This window comes from Ictidomys tridecemlineatus (assembly GCF_052094955.1).
Source record: "Ictidomys tridecemlineatus isolate mIctTri1 chromosome 1 unlocalized genomic scaffold, mIctTri1.hap1 SUPER_1_unloc_3, whole genome shotgun sequence".
Taxonomy (NCBI): Eukaryota; Metazoa; Chordata; class Mammalia; order Rodentia; family Sciuridae; genus Ictidomys; species Ictidomys tridecemlineatus.
In genome coordinates this window covers 17460-36865 of record NW_027520944.1, presented here as the reverse complement: position 1 = coordinate 36865, position 19406 = coordinate 17460, and the positions used below count along the sequence as shown (strand labels likewise).

At 35.6% G+C, this 19406-nt stretch overlaps 1 protein-coding gene across 1 annotated transcript in view; it reads left to right on the top strand.

The window, feature by feature from the left end:
- LOC144372199 (uncharacterized) overlaps positions 1–19406 on the top strand; it is a gene marked incomplete at its 3' end in the record, with an annotated part of 44168 nt that overhangs the window by 10198 nt on the left and 14564 nt on the right. Inside the window, exons 2-4 of the mRNA XM_078035589.1 lie at positions 10715–10802; positions 13033–13139; positions 14658–14878. Of these exons, the coding sequence (XP_077891715.1) occupies positions 13089–13139; positions 14658–14878 (272 nt within the window). The remainder of the gene's footprint in view (positions 1–10714; positions 10803–13032; positions 13140–14657; positions 14879–19406) is intronic.

The following is a 19406-nucleotide window of genomic DNA, read 5'->3' as shown; positions in this document are numbered from 1 at the left end:
ATTCACATTGTTGGAACAACCTAGGTATTCTTCAAGAGATGAATCGATTAAGAAAGTATGGTATATATACCCAATGGAATATTACTCAGTCTCAAGGAGAATGAACATATGACATTGACTTGTTCATTGATGGGACTGAAGCTGTCATGCTAAGTGATATAAACCAGCCTCAAAAAAACCAAAGGCCAAATGTTCTCTCTGAGATGTGGATGCTAACCCATAACAAGGGAGGGGAAGTATAGGAGTTCACTGATTTGGACAAAAGGGAATGAAGGGAGGGGTGGGAAGAAGAAAAAGAGTCGAATGATTTGCACATGATTTTTGAATGTGCAGTATAACTGCACAAGAATGGGATAAAAATTGGAATGGTTTGCACTCCATATATGCATAATATGTTAAAATACATCCTAGGGTCATGTGTATGTAAAAAGAAACAAATTTTAAAAAGGAGAAATAATTTTATATAGGTTTTGTATTCAAATTAACATATTTTATGCTGCTAGTGATGAGAAATATAATAATGTTTTCTGATAAATAAAAAAAATCAGTATTTGCATAGTTTCCTTTCCTAGAATGTTTATATGATCATTTGCTTTTTTTGTTATACCACTCTTTTGTTTCCACTTGAAAGACTGCCTGTAGCAATTCCAAAAAGGAAATCTAGTGGTAATTAACTCACTCAGCTTTTATTTTTTTGCCAAAAAGTTGTTATTTTTTCTTAATTTTTAAAGGAAATTATTGCTGGTGCTCTCTTCTCAGTTGTTAAATTGTTTTTAGTTTGTGTGTGTGCATCCTTTTTCTTTGAAAAATTAATACATCATATCTGACCTAAAGTTTTCTTCCAAAAAAATCTGCTGATGTTTTTCTGAAAGCTCCATCTTAGGAGATAAATCACTCTGCACTTCTTGCATTCAAAATTTTTTATTTTCATTTTATGTACTTATTTATTTATTTATTTTCTAGTTGCCGATAGACTTTATTTATTTATTTATATATGGTGCTGAGAATTGAACAGACTTTTATTTATTTATTTATATGTGGTGATGGGAATCAAACCCAGTGCCTCACACTTGCCAGGCAAGTGTGCTTCTGCTGAGCCACAGCCCCAACCCATCAGAAATCTTTATTTTTAAATTTTGATTGTTACAATTTTCCTCACTTTGGGTCCTTTTTGTATTCATCTTAATTATTTTTCTTTGAGTTTCTTGAATTTGGGTATCCATTTTCTTTCTCAGAATTGAAAAAAAAATGTCTTTTATTTTTTCAAATGAGTTCTACTCACCCTTCTCTTTCTCTTCTTTAGAGATACTTGCAAAACACATATTTGTCCTTGTGATGTTGTCTCATAAGTCCCTTAGAGTTTCTTCACATTTAAAATTTTATATTTTTAATTTTCTTTTTGTTTCAATCAATAATTTAAAAAAATATTTTATTTCAATTGTTGTTTTATTTAAATACTGTCATGTTGGCATTTTTACACTTTACATGCATTTTCCTGATTTTGTGTCATTTTTTTAATATTTATTTTTTAGTTGTAGTTGGACACAGTATCTTTATTTTATTTTTTTAATGTGGTGCTGAGGATTGAGCCCAGGACTTTGTGTGTGCTAGGTGAGTGCTCTACCAATGAGCCAGAATCCCAGCCCTATTTCCTCATAACACATGTAGGTATTTTTACAAGGACTATTTTTCATTTCATGAAATTATTCATAGACCTTCAAAGTCTTAGGATTGGTCTTTGTAGAGTTATCTCATTTATTTGATTTATTTGTGTTTCTGTGTTTCTTCATGTGTCTTGTTATTTCTGTTATAATTTTTTTTTTGTTTTTGCATTGAAGAAACAGCTACCTCTTCCAGACTTTGTGAATCAGTTTTGTATGGGGGACAGGTTTCACAAATTAGCCAGAAATTTTGGAAGCCCCTTGGATCATTTATGGGAGTGGTTCTTTTCTGGACTTGAAAAATGATTTCTGAATTAGGTTTGCTGGTTTCTTTAAGAAAGTCTTGTACTCTCTCTCTCCCCCTGGTGTCTCATTGCTGTTTGGTAGAGTCTGATGCTTAGACAATCCTTTGAGCTCTCTCTGGTTCTCAGCCCAACTCAGGTATTGAAAGTAAGAAATTTCCTCATATGAGCCTTGAGACAAGTGAGACAAATCATTTCCTCAGACATCTGTCTCTCCCTAAACAATACCTATAATATTGGAAGCACATCCACCCTTCCTCCTAAGAAAGTAGTCATGAATTATGTTTGTCTTGCTGGGTTGGGCATGGGGTTGATAGCAAGTGAATGGAAATGGCCTTTTTTTTTTAACCTCTTTAAATAACACTGTGTATTCCTGGAATACCCCAATTTCATAACTGGCTTATGCAATGTTCTTATGGGATCATTGGACCATAATCTTTGTGTGCCAATATTTGTGAGGAAGTGAGGTCTGGGGCTTTATATTCTGAAAAATTTCAGACATCACTCAAGGAAAACATTTTTATTTAATAAAAAAGTTGATACTAGGCTATTCATATTATAATGTGACTTTCATTCAAGTATAATTTCTTAAATGTGAGCTACATTGTAGCATAACATTCATTTTACAGGAAAGCTTCAATACACTTCGGCCATTTATGGTATTGTTTAAATATCCTAAACCTTTTGGGTTTTCAAGTTGCAATATTCTTGTAAAATATGTATTATTTAAATTATTTTTCAATGCTGAATAGCTGAATGTATCTAATTAAAGTCATATGCATTCTCCAAATTTATAATTCAATTTTCTCAAAAAAGTTTAGTCAAATAGTATTTTTTAACAGAAGTGAGTCTGTATTATGTATTTGGGGAGTTCAAAACCCAATTGAGTCGAATGTATGAAAGATGATATGTCTTGAGCTCTGTAATGTTTTGAACAATCAATAAAAAAAAAAAAGAAAAAAAAAATAGTATTTTTTGTGAGTCCTGAAATAAGGGAATCTGATGAGCACACTGAAGATTTTTATATTTTAAGGTGTTAGATTATAATCCAAATCTGAAATCAAAAAGAGTTTTCCATTTAATTTTTAATATTTGATATCTTTTCTCATTGTTTTATTGAAAATATTTTGCATTCTTTTAATTTGTTGCTCAGAGCCCTTATACATCCTAGATTTTACCTTTTAATATTATCCCATATTTCATGAAATTCAGCTCCTATTCTCTTAACATCTTTTTTTCATGATCAAGTTTCTTTGCCAAGATTATGTAAATTGCCTTTATTATGTCAATATCTATTTTTCAAATGATGTAGTCTGTTGGTAATGCTTTCCATTGTATTTTTAATTTGGTTTATTGATTCTTAAATTTCAAGAGTTTCCAAATTATCCTTCTTCAAAATCTATATCTCCTTCTTGACATGATCTTTCACTTCTAATATTTTCTCTCTGATTCCAATCTTTACCTCATTTTTTACCTCTTATGTCTTCTTATCTTTGAACTTTCTAAATTTATTCCTTGACATTTCCTACACTGCAGTATCAGTAGAGTGTATTGTTGAATCATTCTGTTTTGGATGTTTTCTTCTCTTGTTTTTTTTACATTGTTTATGTATCAACCCATCTTTTCAAATGGATCTGAAACAGTGGGGTTTCTACTCTACCAGCTTTTAGTTATCCTGTAATTTTCCAGTGCCTCAGAGATTAAGGGAAGTCAAATAACTGCAAAAACCCATGCATATAACATATAGGATTAAATTAAGTACTTAGTTCCTATTATGACATGTACAATGTTGATTGACACAATAAACAGAAATTGTAGGGTCAGCAATTTCTATTATTAAAGATAGTAGTTAATCATGAATTATGTCCATCAAAAACTCAAACAATTGTTATTACCTATGACTTCCAGTGTTTTAACTGCTTCTATTGCATTAGTGGTGGGGTCTGACATTATACAAACTAACCAGTGGTAAGAAAAGTTAAAAATAGAGATAATTAAGAGTAAAGAAGAATATATTAGGGAGACAAAGATTTGCGATTTCAAAATAGGGCTGATCCATAGACAACATATTGTTCATTATTTATGAGGGGGAAGAGAAGAAATAAAAGTAAAAGAAAAATTAGAGGAAGAGTGAAAGAGAGAACAATGAGTCTGGCTTCTGTTGGTTTAACATCTATTTATTTATAGATTTTTAAATTACTGTATTATAGACATACACAGCATTGAAATTCACCATGCTTTATTCATAGATGTACAAAGAGAGTTTAGTTTGTTTCATTCTACTGTTCATCCCTCTGTTGGTCCTCCATGCCTTCCATGTAACCCCTTCCACAGATATCTCTGTTGAATGCCCTCTTTTCCATTATGTGGTCGAGTATTCACATATGAGGGGAAATATATGACCTTTGGCTTCCTGATTATGGCTTATTTCATTTAGAATTGTGTTCTCATTTCATCAATTTTCCACCTAGTTCCATAATTTAATTCTTCTTAATGAGTATATAAAACTTCATTGTGTATGTACACCATGTATTCTTTATCAATTACTCTGTTGATAGGTTTGATGGCTGGTTCTGTAATTAGGTTATTATGAATTGTATTGCTATAAGCACTGATGTGCGTGTGTTTCTATAGTATGCTGATTTCAGATATTTGGGTATGTACCAAGGAATGAGACAACTGGGTCAGATGGTAGTTCTATTCCAAGTTTTGAAAGGGCTATTCATCAAGTTTTCAAGAATGGCTGTACTAATTTGAAGTCCTACCAACACTGAATTTCCCCATGAATTATTCTTTTTTCTTTTTAAAAATTATTTTCAGGTGTATGTACAGTAAAGTGTATTTTGACATATTATACATACATGGACTATAACTTTCCATTCTTGTGCTATATATACTGTAGAGTTACACAGGTTGTGTAATTCATATAAGTACATAGGAAAGTTATGTCTGTTTCATTCTACTATTTTTCCTATTCCCATCCTCTCCTTCTCCTTCATCCTTCTATGTCTAATCCAATAAACATTATTCTTCCTTTCCCCCCAAATGTTCTGTCTGATATGTGGATCTCTGCACAATATTCTTGATAATTGATATTTTGAGTAGAGTGAGATAAAGTCTCCATGCAGTTCTTTTTGAATCTAATAGTTTTATTGAAGTATAGGGAAAGAGCAAGGACATTATAATAGACTTTCTCTTCCTTGTAGTTTTGATTGTCATTTCCCTGATTCTTAAATATGTTTTATGTATATTTACACACACACACACACACACACACACACCACTTGTATTTTTTCTTTTAAGCAATTTCTGTTTTAGATTTTGTGCCTGTTTCGTTTAGTAATTGGGGTTTAATATTTTTTAGGTTTTTTTTATTATTCTGTATATTAATTTCCTGAGGAACAGATGAAAAATATTTTATCACATTGGTAAGCTCTTTGTTTACATTCTTGTTTCCTTTGTTGTGCAGAAGTTTTGAAATTTGATTTCATCTCATTTATTGACTGTTAGTTTTATTTCTTGTGCTTTAGAGGTCTTGTTAAGTTGATGATTTTGTCAATATGTTGGAGTGTTGGGCCACATTTTCTTTAAGCAACTGTAGAGTTTCTGGTTTAATTCCTAGGTCTTTGATATACTTGGAGTTGGCTTTTATGCAGGGTGATAGGGATCAAGTTTTATGTTTTTCACATATGAATATCCAGTATTCATAGCACCACTTGTTAAAGTGTTTCTGTTTTCTTCAATGTATATTTTTGGCCCTTTTGTCGAATATCAGGTCACTTTATCTATGTGGGTTTGTCTGTGTTTTCTTTTCCATTCATCTTCAGGTCTGTTTTGGTGCAGTATAATGCTGTTTTTTTTTTTTTTTTTTTTACTAAAGCTCTCTGATATAATTGTATATCTGGTACTGTGAAGATCTCAGCATCACTCTTCTGGTTCAGGATACATTTGGATGTTCTATGTCACTTCTGTGTCAAAATGAATTTGAGAAATATGTTTTGTCTGTGTTGTGAAGGATGTCATTGATATTTTGATTGGGATTGTACTGAGTCTGTTCACTGGTTAAGGTAGTATGACCATTGGGATAATATTAATTTTGCTTTTTTCAAGATTATTGAAAGTATTTCCACTTCTTAAGATTGTCTTTGATTTGTTTTACTTCACCATTTTATAATTTTCATTGTTGAGGTTTTTCATCTCCTAAGTTAGATATTTTCCAAAGTATTTTCTTCAGGGATTTTGAATGAGACATTTTTCTCAATTGTTTTGAAAAGGGTTTGCTATTGCATATAGGACTGCAGTTGATTTATGTATTATTTTCTTGTATCATCTCTTTTAGTAGATTTGTTATCAGTACTATAAATTTTCTGATGGAGCATTTTAAATCATCTAAGTAAAATGTTCATGTCATCAGTAAACAGAGGCAACAGGACTTCTTTTTCCTATGTGCATGAAATTAGTTTCTTCTCTTGCCTGTTTGCTCTTGCTGGGAATTCAAGGAGTAGTGAAAGTTTACTTCCTTGTTTTGCTTTTGTTTTTAGAAAAAATGCTTCCATTTTTAAAAAATTCAGTTTGATGTTGGCATTTGGTTTCTCCTTCTATCACTAGTCCCTCTAGTGTTTTTAACATGAATGGGTGCTGAGTGTTGTGAACAGGCTTTTCTGAATCTACTGATTATATCATGGTATTTTTGTACTTAAATTTGTTTATATAGTAAATTTTGTGTGTGTGTGTGTGTGTGTGTGTGTGTGTGTGCTCATGCATGTGTGTGCGCATATGTATATATGTACACATATATGTACTTAAATTTTTTTTTGGAATTGGGAATTGAACCAAGGCATGATTTTCCATTTAGGTTCATGTGCCACTATCCACTTTTTCATTTTTTTCATATTTTTGTAAATGCATTATAGTATTACAGAACAATGGATTTAGTGTTACATATTCCCTTATAAATCTAATATAAAATAAGCCAGCAGCTGATGCAATATTATACCCCAGTGTTTCCCTTTTATTCCTTCCCTCCCCCAGGTCCTTTTACTCCTTTTTTATTTCTTCTTTTTAGATGTATGTGACAGTAGAGTACATTTGGAGATATTATATATGGATGAGATATACCTTATTACAATTAGGATCCCATTCATGTGGTTGTACATGGTGTGGAATTTCACTGGTCATGAATTCATATATAAACATAGAATTGTTATGTTCAATTCATTCTCATGTCTTTCCTATTATCATGCTGCTCTCTTACCTTCATTCCTGTTTGTCTAATCCAATGTACTTCGATTATTTCCTCCCTGCCCCTTATTGTGTATTAGCATCCACATATAAAACAAAATATTTGGCCTTTGGTTTTTGGGACTGACGTATTTCACTTAGCTTGATAGTTCCTAGTTCCATGAATGTATTGCCAAATGCCTTAATTTGATTTTTCTTTAAGGCAGAGTAATGTTCTATTGTGTATATATAACCATATATTCTTTTGGATATTTGATTTTAAGAGAGACTAGGATGAAGGGTCAGAAGCTTGGAAGAGAAAAGCTATTGGTATGATTCTGTAATTCCCAGGTGTCCTTATGGAGAATAAAATTGACACTTTCACCCCAGGCCATCTGTTCAAGACTACAACAGTACATCTCAAGTAGGGTACATGACAGTCACCTGGAGAGCTCACTCAAACTCAGACTTCTGGGCCTCAACTCAGAGTGTCTGACTCAGGGCCCGGGGTGGCCCTTCTTTATTCCTTATAAGCACTCAGGGTTTGCTAAAGTTCCTGGTCTAAACACTTCCAACTGATGGCCCTGGTCTAGAAATTTCAGGGGCAGTGAAGGTGACATAAGGTCCTCCTTGGGTCCAGTCTTCACCTTCTTTCCCTACCTCTTTTCCCAGTGCCCTACAGAGAAACCTACTGTAGCTCCTACTTAGATCACACCTGCATATGTCCATGATAAATTGGAGCATGTGGGATCTTCCAGTCTCATGGGCCTTCCACAATTTCAGATTTTTTTTCCCTGAAGACTGCAAGCCCTATCTCTGTACTTCAACCACTGTCTTCATATCAGTTTTTAGAATCTCATCTTTTGGATTGTTGATTTCCACATGAATTTTAGAACATTGTTTACTCTTAGAATTCCACACTGCATTTTCATGATATTTTATCCAGGACTTTGTGGACACAGGATGTTGCTGATGACAATGAGATTCCTGTTTTTCCCTTTTATGAAAGGAAGCTACCAGTCTGGGACTAACTCCTCTACTGAGTGTCAAGGAGGAGCCAAACATGGGCCGTTTTGGGTTCCTAGGACTACTCTGAAAAATAATATTTATTGGGTGTCCTAAAAAATCAATTTATTGTACCACAGTTGTGGAGTCTAGGAGTCCAAACTGAATTATTATAAGGTATCTGCTTTGGAAGGTCTAGGGGAGGATTTTTCCTTGTCTCCTCTAGTTTTCAGTAGTTGTAGGAAATTCTTGGCATACCTTAATGTGTAGATTCATCTCTCCTTTTTCTGTCATGATTATCACATGTTGTTCTCTCTGCACATGTATACTTGTCCAAATTTCCTCTTCTAAGGTCATGAATCATTAGATTATAGCCCACTCTAATTGACTATGGACTCATACAACATTTTTATGTGCAAAAACCTCATTTCCAGATGAGGTAATAAGCTGATATGCTGGGAAGGACATGAGTATTCAACCCAGAGCATGTATTGAGCACTTAATGTGCCCTATTCCCTGTATTTCCCATGGCAGCACTGTGAGGTACACACAGGCATCACTCACACCGAATAAACTAGGATATGAAGCTCAGTAAAGTTGTGCTCCAGCCAGAAGCACATGGAATACACAAGGTTGTAGTCACAGTGTAGCTGTAGCATGGGTCCACCTGTCCATTGAAAGAACCAAAGGCCAAATAGTCTTTATGATATGTGGATACTAACAAATAATCAGGAGGGAGAACGAAGAATGAGACGTGTGTAGACATGAGACTGCTTCCCAGAAATAATCCCAGAGTACTAGGACTCCAAATCTTTTAGTAGCTGCCTCTTTGAGAATCTTAGAGCAGGAATTGATGCATAAAATAACAATGCTCAAATTTACTCATCAATTATCCCAAAAGTTGCAATATTACTCTTCTAAATTTAGATTACTAGAATTTCATTGAAATTCCTATGTGGGTTTATAGTATGGAATTAAAAAAATAATTTTCTTCACTATTTAGATATATAAATGACAGTAGAGTGAATTCTGAAATATTATATACACATAGAGTATAGTATATAACTTATTCTAATTAGGATCCCATTCTTATGGTTGTAACATGATATGGGGCTTCACTGTGTGTGTGTATTCATAGACGATCATAGGAAAGTTATGTCTGATTCATTCTGTCTTTTCTATTCCCATTTCCCCTACCTTCTTTTATTCCCATCTGTCTAATCCAATCAATATGTATCCTTCCTTCTCCCCCCTGATTATTTGTTAGTATTCACATATCATTAAGATTATTTTGCCTTTGGTTGATAGGGTCTATTATGCTGATTTTATGTCCTTTAGGTTTATTCTGAGAAGTGGGATAACTTGGTCAATTGGTGGCTCTATTACAAGTTTTCTGAGGAATCTCCATACTGCTTTCAAGTATTGGTTGCACCAATTTGCAGTCCACCCAGCAACGTATGAGTGAACTTTTTTCCTACATCCTCTCCAACATTTATTATTACTTGTATTCTTGATAATTGTCATTCCAATTGGAGAGAGACAGAATGCCCATGTAGTTTTAATTTGCACTTTTCTAATTTTTAGTGATGTTGAAATTTTATTTTATATATTTGTTGGCCATTTGCATTTTGCCTGTGATGTGCCTGTTCAGTTCCTTTGCCCATTTGGTGATTGGAATGCTTGTTTTTACAGTGTTAAGTTTTCTGATTTCTTTATATATCCTCGAGATGAATGCTGAACTTGATGTGCAGGTGGCAACATTTTTTTTCCCATTGTAGGTTCTCTTCACATGCTTGATTGTTTTCTTTGCTCTAAAGAAGATTTGTAAATGGGCAACTCATGCCCCTCTTGAAGCAGTTCAATAATAAATGATACATGGAAAGCAAAATATAAATTACTTGTGTGTCACGCTCATTTTTAGTCATAATACCTTCAAGAGATAAAGGCAGTGATAATCCTATTTAAAATCATGAAAGTAGGTTCATAAAATGTAGGCCCTTTAGCCAAATCCCCGTTTCAGTAAGTCATAGAGTACAGATAGAAACCTAGTTCTGCACTGTTATTTGTGTTTTCCCTGAGCCAAGCTGTAGTAACAGGCCCAAAAATCTAATGAATTCAGTTTATTTGAATAGAGATAATAAGACATTCTTATTAAAACCCACTGGCCCAGATAGTATGATGGTTTAGCATTATGTCCTCTTTTCCAGTATTAGATGTTGACAATTTAAAATATTGTTTAGGATTCATCATGGATTTTCTAAATACAGATGTTGGGGTGGGTGAGGTAGGGAGAGAGGCTCTGCTTGTAATATAAAAAAAAACAAATTGCCTCATTCAAAAGTTGACAGATATAGCTGAAGGATGTTAGAACAGTCAGTGAAAGAACTCAAAGAACTCAGAAGTAAGCCTGTATTCTCATTTCAATTGAATATATATATATATATATATATATATATATATATATATGTTACAAACTGTCATTTGTTTTGCCCGTTTTATTCCCCTTTTTTTCCATTTTGACATCAGAAGAAAAAAATAAAGAAGAAAATGCATAAAAAAAGAAACAGGAACAGATAAGAGAAGGAAAATCGTAAGACCACAAGCATATGAAAGAGTAAGTAAAAAGGGTCTTCTCTCCTGTACCTTATATCTGGGAATGATTTTATTGTGCTTCAGCGTAACAGGTTTATAACTAGACAGGGCCCCTCTCTCTGTGAATTTCTCCACTGATTAACTTTCAAAATGATCACTAAATTTAATAGAGATCAATCAGTGGGTAGTTGAATAAAAGTTTGTGGGGCATGCAGTGCCTTTTATATAAAAAGATAAGAAGTTAGGAGATGGTTAAAACACCACTATCTGAATTGTTCAACATCCTTCATTCAGAGCACATGATGAAAACAAAACTAGTATCCTGGGAGGCACCTGACCTTTGTCCAACAGCTGGCAAATAGTACCCTCCTAGGAGTAATAAGAATGTTGGAAGTTCATTTTGAAGTGAGGTTCCAGATTAGTTGGTAAAATGATCCGTTGCTTCAGGGAGAGGATAAAGATGGTTTCCTACACCCTAGAGGTGGTGCATCAAGAGGTATGTGGGCTCATGATTCTTTACACTCTGTAAATGGTGTGTGAGCATTTTGTGAGCTTGTTGAGCACTTATGGAAGTATATGCAATGCCTTGCTGTACCTTTTGATCACTAGCACCCTGAAGAGTTGCTACAGGGTGTAAGCACTCTATAATCAGTGTTTCTTCACAAACCGTTATCTGTAAAAAAGGGCTTCTTTGAAAATAGAAAAGAATCATTTGTTGAAACATGAACCTATAGACATGATGTAAAAGGGAGTTTTTAAAAAGGAATTTGGAGTCATCATCAGTGATAGAGAAGACTGGCAGACTCCAGGTGTTACCAGATCCAGGTCCAGGCTCCTCATTACTGGAAAACCAGTAGTCAGGAGATGTGAATTAGTGGGAAAGAAATCAGGTTTACTGAAGATCCAGCACACTGGTAGAGGGAGGGTGCTGTCAACCTCATAGTGTCCTCTTGGGAATCTCAGGGACACAAAGGATTTTTATAGGGAGAGAAAGATGGGATTGTGAGGCAGTGGGAGAGGTTTCTTTAAGCAGAACTTTTGTCATTGAGGGTGTGTTTCCTTTTCTTTCTTTCTGAATGGACCATCACAATAGAGCTTGACTTTCTGGGGCTAGTACCTATACTTTTTTTGAATCAACATATTTCTTTCTGCATGGTAAATGTCACAGAAATTTGCTTGTTTTGTGTTGGTATATAGCTGAAGACTAAGAAGAGGCATGACACATTCTGATTTTATCTGAGAATCACCAGATATTCTGGGTTTTGTAAATCTAAAGAAACATTATACAGCAGTTCACATCTTAATCAGTTAGCCACAGCTTCTCTCCAAAATTTAGAAAACTGTGTGGAAGAGAGGTGCAACTCTGTGGGGTACACAGGAGGAAAGCTGAAGTAACTACCTAGGACAGCTCCCAGTGGTGATGTCCTCCCCACCTTTTTCTTTTTTTTTTTTTAAGAGAGAGAGAGAGAGAGAGAATTTTTTAATATTTATTTTTTAGTTCTCGGTGGACACAACATCTTTGTTTGTATGTGGTGCTGAGGATCGAACCCGGGCCGCACACATGCCAGGCGAGCACGCTACTGCTTGAGCCACATCCCCAGCCCCTCCCCACCTTTTTCATTGATATTTTTTAATGAATCCAGAGGCACTTTAACAAACAACTGAACTTATATATTTTTAATTTTAAAAAACATTTTTGTTCTAATCTCTCATTAAGTCGTTGAAACTTGCCTCAAAGTTGAGATATTCTGTCTCGGCCTACTGAATAGATGAGGTGACAAGTATACACCAGTGCACCTGGATAAGGGTGGCGACTGTTACACAGAAGCAGTCCTTATTTTTATTTTTAAATATATTGTTATTAAAATGTTTAAACACTCACAAAAATATAAGTACATGGAATACCGTCCCACCCTTTTCTGTTATCACACTGTTTAAAAACTTAGCTCTAAAGTACTAAATATGGAAGGGTAATTCTTGACCAGGCCAGCATATGATGAAATATACAATATAGATTAAAAAAACTTTTAATTTAAAGAAATGTACAAGTTTTTGAATTTTTCTGAAAATGAACCTTTTTTCATATGTACTTTATTATGGATAGAAGAGGAACGATGTAGATGACAAGAAGAGCTCATGGAAAAACAGGAGGTAAACTTTTAGCAGATTCTGGATGGGGAGCCAAGGTAAATACAAATGACATTTAATCTCAATTCAGTAAGAATTAAAAACTTTCTGCTTCATGTAAGCAGGTTTACATTCCCAAGAGGCTGGCCTGTGGTACCTGGAGTCTTCTGTATCATCCTGGATGACATCACCTGCCAGCCCAACCCCATCCTGGAAGGGCATCCAGCAGCAGGTAGGGAAGGCTCTAGGGTGACCAGGGGGAGTGGGAGGTGTTTCAGTCTTTGTCAAAAGAAGTTCCAGGGGACCAGCACAGTGTTGCTGAGGAAGGTTGGGGTGAGAAGGAGATGGGGGAGGGGAGACCATTGAAGCCTGTTCAGGGGTTCTGTGCAGAGCAGAGGAAGTGGAGGCTGGGTGTTTGTTGGGGGCAGCAGGTTTTCAGAGGTGATAGCATGCCAAGCTTGGGAACTGGGAGGGCTTCAGGGTATGGGAAGCACACTTGGACTGGAATAAAGGAGAGATTTCTTACATAATTAAGTGTCCTGAAGCGGTGTCATTTGAAGTCAAGGTTTAGAACGTGAGCTGACAGTAGTTGTGTTTCCTCTGAAGAAGAACTTGCAGGTTTTTAGTGCAGGTCTATACTTCACCTGATTAGTCTCAGGAGTGGTTATCTTCTTCTTCACTGATCGTTCATCCCAGTTCAACTGAATGGCAGCGGTTCACTCTTTTGTATGCTAAAGATTTCCACATCCATGCACAACTTAATGTTGTCAGAAGCATTTTGTGTACTTCTTTCTTGACTTTTATTTGGTCTTTTCCAATAAGCAGAGTAGCTGTCCAATGTTGTTTATTAACATGGTCCCCAATGTCTATACAGACATTTAGACCACTGTAGATCCTTTTTTGAAGTGCGTGATGAGATGACTTTTAGTCCAAATAGAATTCACACATGTGCAATTAAGTACTCAAAAGTATTTTGAACCTGAGGGGGACCATGGCATTCTCAAGTAGGAAAGAAAAAGGATACTGCAGTATGATCCTTCAAGATATCTCTGAACAGAAAAGCATTATATGTTGTGAAAAAAAATAGCTATATATTAAGATTTGTGTGTATCTTTTCTAGGTAGAAGAATCTAGAATTGTTTAGTTTAGCCTTGATCTGTTAGTACTGTAATAATGATGAGGACATTGCCTTGCCTTTCCTTATCTTTCTTGCTTCCAGTTTCCTTCTGTATGTAAACCTAAAAAAAAAAAAAAGTCGAGTGTGAGTGAAGTTCTTATTTTCTCTCTCCTTCTTTTGTAAATGATGTTTATATTTTGACCAGTAGAAACTTAGATGTACCAGAGTTGTACATATTTGTGGTAGTTAAATATATTAACATGGTTATTTTAGCTCATTCTGTTTGTGCTCAGTTTTGATAAATGTATCCCTGTTGTCTGAATGCTTAGTAACACACTGTGTTTGCTATTAGAAGAGTATGGAAATAGCAGCACTGTTGCCTCTGATCCTTGGCCTGGTAGTTTTTAGGGCTTGCTTGCTGAGTAGAAGTTTTATGAGCCTCAAGTCAGTGAACTGGTTTCTTGTGAAGAGTATTTCCTGATAGGGTTGCAGTCTAAATTTCATTTCTGTGTATGAGAGGTTGTGTTGATGGGATGGGACACCAAGTATAATGGGAAGAATGGTGCTCCAATGCTAAGGGAATGACTCCTAGAAACATCAGTTCTCACACTCAAACCAAGTGTGATCTTGCAGGTGCTGGAGAGAGAATCTGAGGCTGACCATGAATCAGTGGATTGGAGACACTTGGAGACCCTGCTGCAAGCTAGGAGGCACTGGTTTGCAGTTGAGCAGAAAGGCAGTGTGGGCTCTGGTTCAACATCCACTTGGCAGACACCATCACCAGTGCTTAAGGATGGAAGAGAGCCCCCCGATCTGGATTCTGCTCGACTCCAGGGGAATGACGCAAATTGGAGGTTAGTTGTGGCCTACGTGAAGGGGAAGTGTGCTCCTGAATATTGCTACTGAGAGGACCACCTGCCTTCTACATGTACCACAGTGCTTTGGATGTCTGGAAGCCCTGGGATGTGTGTCTAGGTATTAGTGAGCAGTAGGAAAGTGGGAGGCAGTGGGAGCTTCCAGAAAGGGGAATTGATAGAATGCAGGACCCTGTCAGGACAGGGTTCTTGTGGGGATTAGGCTGGGAGTCCTGGGAGGGGAAGCAGTGGGAGGCAGTGCAGGGGCAACTGGCTGAGGAGTAGCAGTTTGGGTCTGGACATTGGCTGATTGATCTTTGAAGAGGTTAGAGAATGCCAAGCCTGGGGACACACACCAGTAAGGATGTGTGTCCTCAAGGATGTAGGGCCTGTACCTGGGGGTGAGGTAGGGTTATTACATGGAGGAGGAAGTATTTTATGATGACTGATTGTGGGCATTGGTTAGAGAGAAACTTCCTTTTGTTATTAAGCATATTGAAATAGCAAATATGAAATCCAGGTTCTGAAAAACATTTAGCACATTTTTTTCCTCAATGAGGAGTCTCCTGCAAACTTGTGAATTTTTTGTATACCAGTGACTCCTGTAATTTAAAACAAGCTTACCTTGCCCAAAGCTCTTTTTATATCTCTTCTAGTACTTTGAATTTTATTTTACCTTTGCCAATAAACAGTGTCTTTCCACTGACATTTGTCATCAAGTTGTGCAAGCTGAGTACTCAGTAACTTTGCTGTCGGTCCCATTCAATGTTTTAAGCTCACCCATCTTAAAAACTACCTTGCCACTGAAAAGCTGAATATCCAGGTGTCCTGGTGTAAATGCCAGTGTGTTGCACTTTGTACCCTCAACCCCCAAGGACCACAGCATGCCAAGATGGAGGATCCTATCTTGGTGAGACCTACAGCTCCAGGAGCAAAGCCTCTTCCATTTTTGTGCTTGAAGGGAAGAAGGAACCCTCAATGCTGGCAGCTGGCTTGGATCAGGGAGGCCCAGCAATTGAGAAGCAAGATATCACAGGAGCTAGAATAGTGTCTGGATCTTCTAAGAGACCCTGCATTATTAAATGATTATAGATATTTGTAGGTTCTTAAGCTGAAACAATCAGCTCACACTGGCTATTATTATTTTTTCAACATTTTTAAAATTTGTGCATTATAATTGTACATAACAAGGATTTGTGTTATATATTTATACATGCACAAAATTTAACAATATAATTTGGCCAATATTGCTTCCCAGCACTTCTTCCCTCCCTGCCTACCTCTCAACCCTTGGTCTTTTTCTTTAATTATCTCCCTTTGATTTTCCTGAGATTATCCCCAACACCTTTCTATTTCTTTTTCCATTCTAGCTTGCACATATGAGAGAATGCATATGATCTTTGATCTTCTAAGTTTGACTTATTTTGTTTAATATTATGGTCTCCACCCATTTTCCTGCAGATGACATAATTTCATTTATTTTATGGCTGAGTAAAGTTTCATATTATCTCACTGCTTTTTGAATTCCTAGCATTAGGCACACAGGGAAGCTAGTGTTAGTCCATCATATTGATGGTAGTAATAGCACAGCCCTCCTTTCTCGTTCGCCTCCAATTTTGGTGTTCCTCATGTGTGCCTGCCATGATCCTTTGGGTGATCTTTCATGCTTGTGGTGGAATAGTATAACTTGCAGTAAGGATGAAGGATACTAAGCCAGAGAAGGAAACAGATGGCTGTAGAGGGAACTCCATTAGTTTGACTTTATGTCCATTATCTTTTTTCCTTGAGAAGCGTGGGTGCCAATTTTAAGCTACAAAATGTCTGCAGTATGAGGATTGCCTTCATCTTATAAAATTTTATTCTTCTTGTATGTATCACAGTATTTTTCACATGTGAACTATAATTCTGTATGTAGTATAATTTTGATAATTATTTGACTTTCTCATTTTTTTCTGGTTGGGGATATGTTAGTATTGTAATAAGGATTTTCATTAATGAAATAGGTGGATTGGATCAGGTGATTTCTAATTCTGATTTCATCTTTGATACACCTTTTAATCTTTTACAGTTATTTGATATGTGTTTCTTTTTTCCTGAGCACCTAAAAACATTTTTTATTCATTCTATTTAGTTGTACATGGCAGTGGAATGCTCTTTGACACGTCATACATAAATGGAGCATAACTTCTCATTCTTCTGGTTGTACATGACATAGACTCACTGATCTCATAGTCATATATGCACATAGGGTAATTATGTCAGATCCATTCTGCTATTCTTCCTACCTCCATTCCTTTCCCCCTTCCTTCACTCCCCTCTGCCTTATCCACAGTACCTCTGTTCATCCCTAGGAACCCCAACCCTTATTGTCAATTAGCATCTGAAATTCAGTGAAAACATTCAGCCTTTGGTTCTTTGGGATTAGTTAATTTTGTTAAACATGATATTCTCCAGCTCTATTCATGTATCACCAAATTCCATAATTTCATTCTTATTTAAGGCTGAGTAATATCTGGTTGTGTATGTATACCACATTTTCTTTGTTCATTCATCTGTTGAAAGGCACTTAGACAGGTTTCATAATTTAGCTATAACATTGATGTGGCTGCATCACTGTAGTATTCTGTCTTTAAATCCTTTGGGTATGAACTGAGAAGTGGGATAACTGAGTCAATTCCAAGTTTTCTGAGGAATCTCCATGCTGCTTTCCATAATGATAAATTGAAAATATGCCTTCCCACCAGCAAGGTATGAATGAACCTTTTTTCCTACATCCCCCCAACATTTATTGTTGCTTGAATTCCTGATAATTGCCATTCTGACTGAAGTGAGATGAAATCTCAGTGTAGATTTGACTTGCATTTTTATAATTACTAAAGATGAACATTTTTTCATATATTTGTTGATGGTATTTTTTTCTGCTGTGCAGTGTCTGTTTAGATCCTTAGTCCATTTATTGATTGGGTGGTTGTTATTGTTGTTGTTATTATTAATATTATTATTAGTAGTAGTATAAAGTTTTTGAGTTCTTCATATATCCTGGAGATTAATGCTGAAACTGAGGTGCAGGTGGTAAAGATTTTCTCCTGTTCAGTAGGCTTTCTCTTCATATTATTGTTTCTTGAGCTGAGAAGAATTTTAAAGGCTGCTTCTTTGATTCCATCCCATTTATTGATTTTTTTTTTACTGGTTGTTCAAAACATTACAAAGCTATTGACATATCATGTTTCATACATTAGATTCAAGTTGGTTCTTGATTTTACTTCTTGTGCTGTACTGATGTTATTAAGAAAGTAAGTTCCTAAGCTTACATTTCTACTTTCTCTTCAGTTAGTTGCAGGGTCTCTATGTTCCAATGCCTAAGTCCTTGATCCACTTTGAGTTGTGTGCAGGGTGAGAAGTAGGGTTTAATTTCATTTTGCTACATGTGTATTTCAAGTTTTCCCAGCACCATTTGTTGAAAATGCTATCTTTTCTTCAGTGTTTGTTTTTGGTGCTGTTTTATAATATTAGATAACTGTACTTACGTGGGTTTTTCTCTGTGTCTTCTCTTCTTTACCATAGTTCTGGTACTGATTGTAATGCCTCCTGCATCACTTTTCTTGCTAATGACTGCTTTGCCTATTCTGATTCTCTAATATTTCCAAATGAGTTTTATGGGTGATTTCTATTTCTACAAAGGAACTAACTGGTATTTTTATAGGAATTGCATTGAATCTGCAAAGCACTTTGGTTAGTATGGTTAATTTGACAATATTAATTCTGCCTAAGATAGGCAGAATTAGGGCCTGGGAGATCTGTCCATCTTCAAAGGTCTTTAATTTCTTTCCTTAGTATTCTGTAGTTTTCATTGTAGAACTATTTCATACCTTTTCTTAAATATATTCCAAAGTATTATATTGTTTTCTGAGGCTATTTTGAATGGGATATTTTTCTAATTTCTCTTTCAGTTCATTTGCCATTGATATGTAGGTACATAAATTATTTATGGGTGTTAATAACCCAATGAATTTTGACGTATTGTATCCCTGTTTCCGTTTATTTTTGAAATTTTTTATCCCCTGATTGTATCTGTTATCCAATCCTAATCCAGAATTGTATATTTTAACCTCCAGGCATTAAAAGGTTTGTTTCTTGTCATTAACTTCTTATTTCTTTCATTTATGATCTTATAGGGTGCAAGAAGTTACCTCTATTTCTTGTATTTACCTTGTACTCAAAAATATGATGTTTTTTGGTTCAAGGGATTGAACTCAGAGGCACTTGACAATTGAGCCACATCCCCAGCCTTATTTAGATACAGGATCTCACTGAATTGCTTAGCATCTTTTGTTTGCTGAGGCTGGCTTTGAACTTGCAATCCTTCTGTCTTAGATTCCTGAGCTGCTGGGATTACAGGTGTGCTCTACCACGCCTGACAATATGAACTATTTCAAAGAATGGTCATTGTTTCATGGAGAAGCAAATGAATTTATTGTTGCTGGATTAAATAGTCCATAGATGTCTGTTCAGTCTATCTGATTAATGT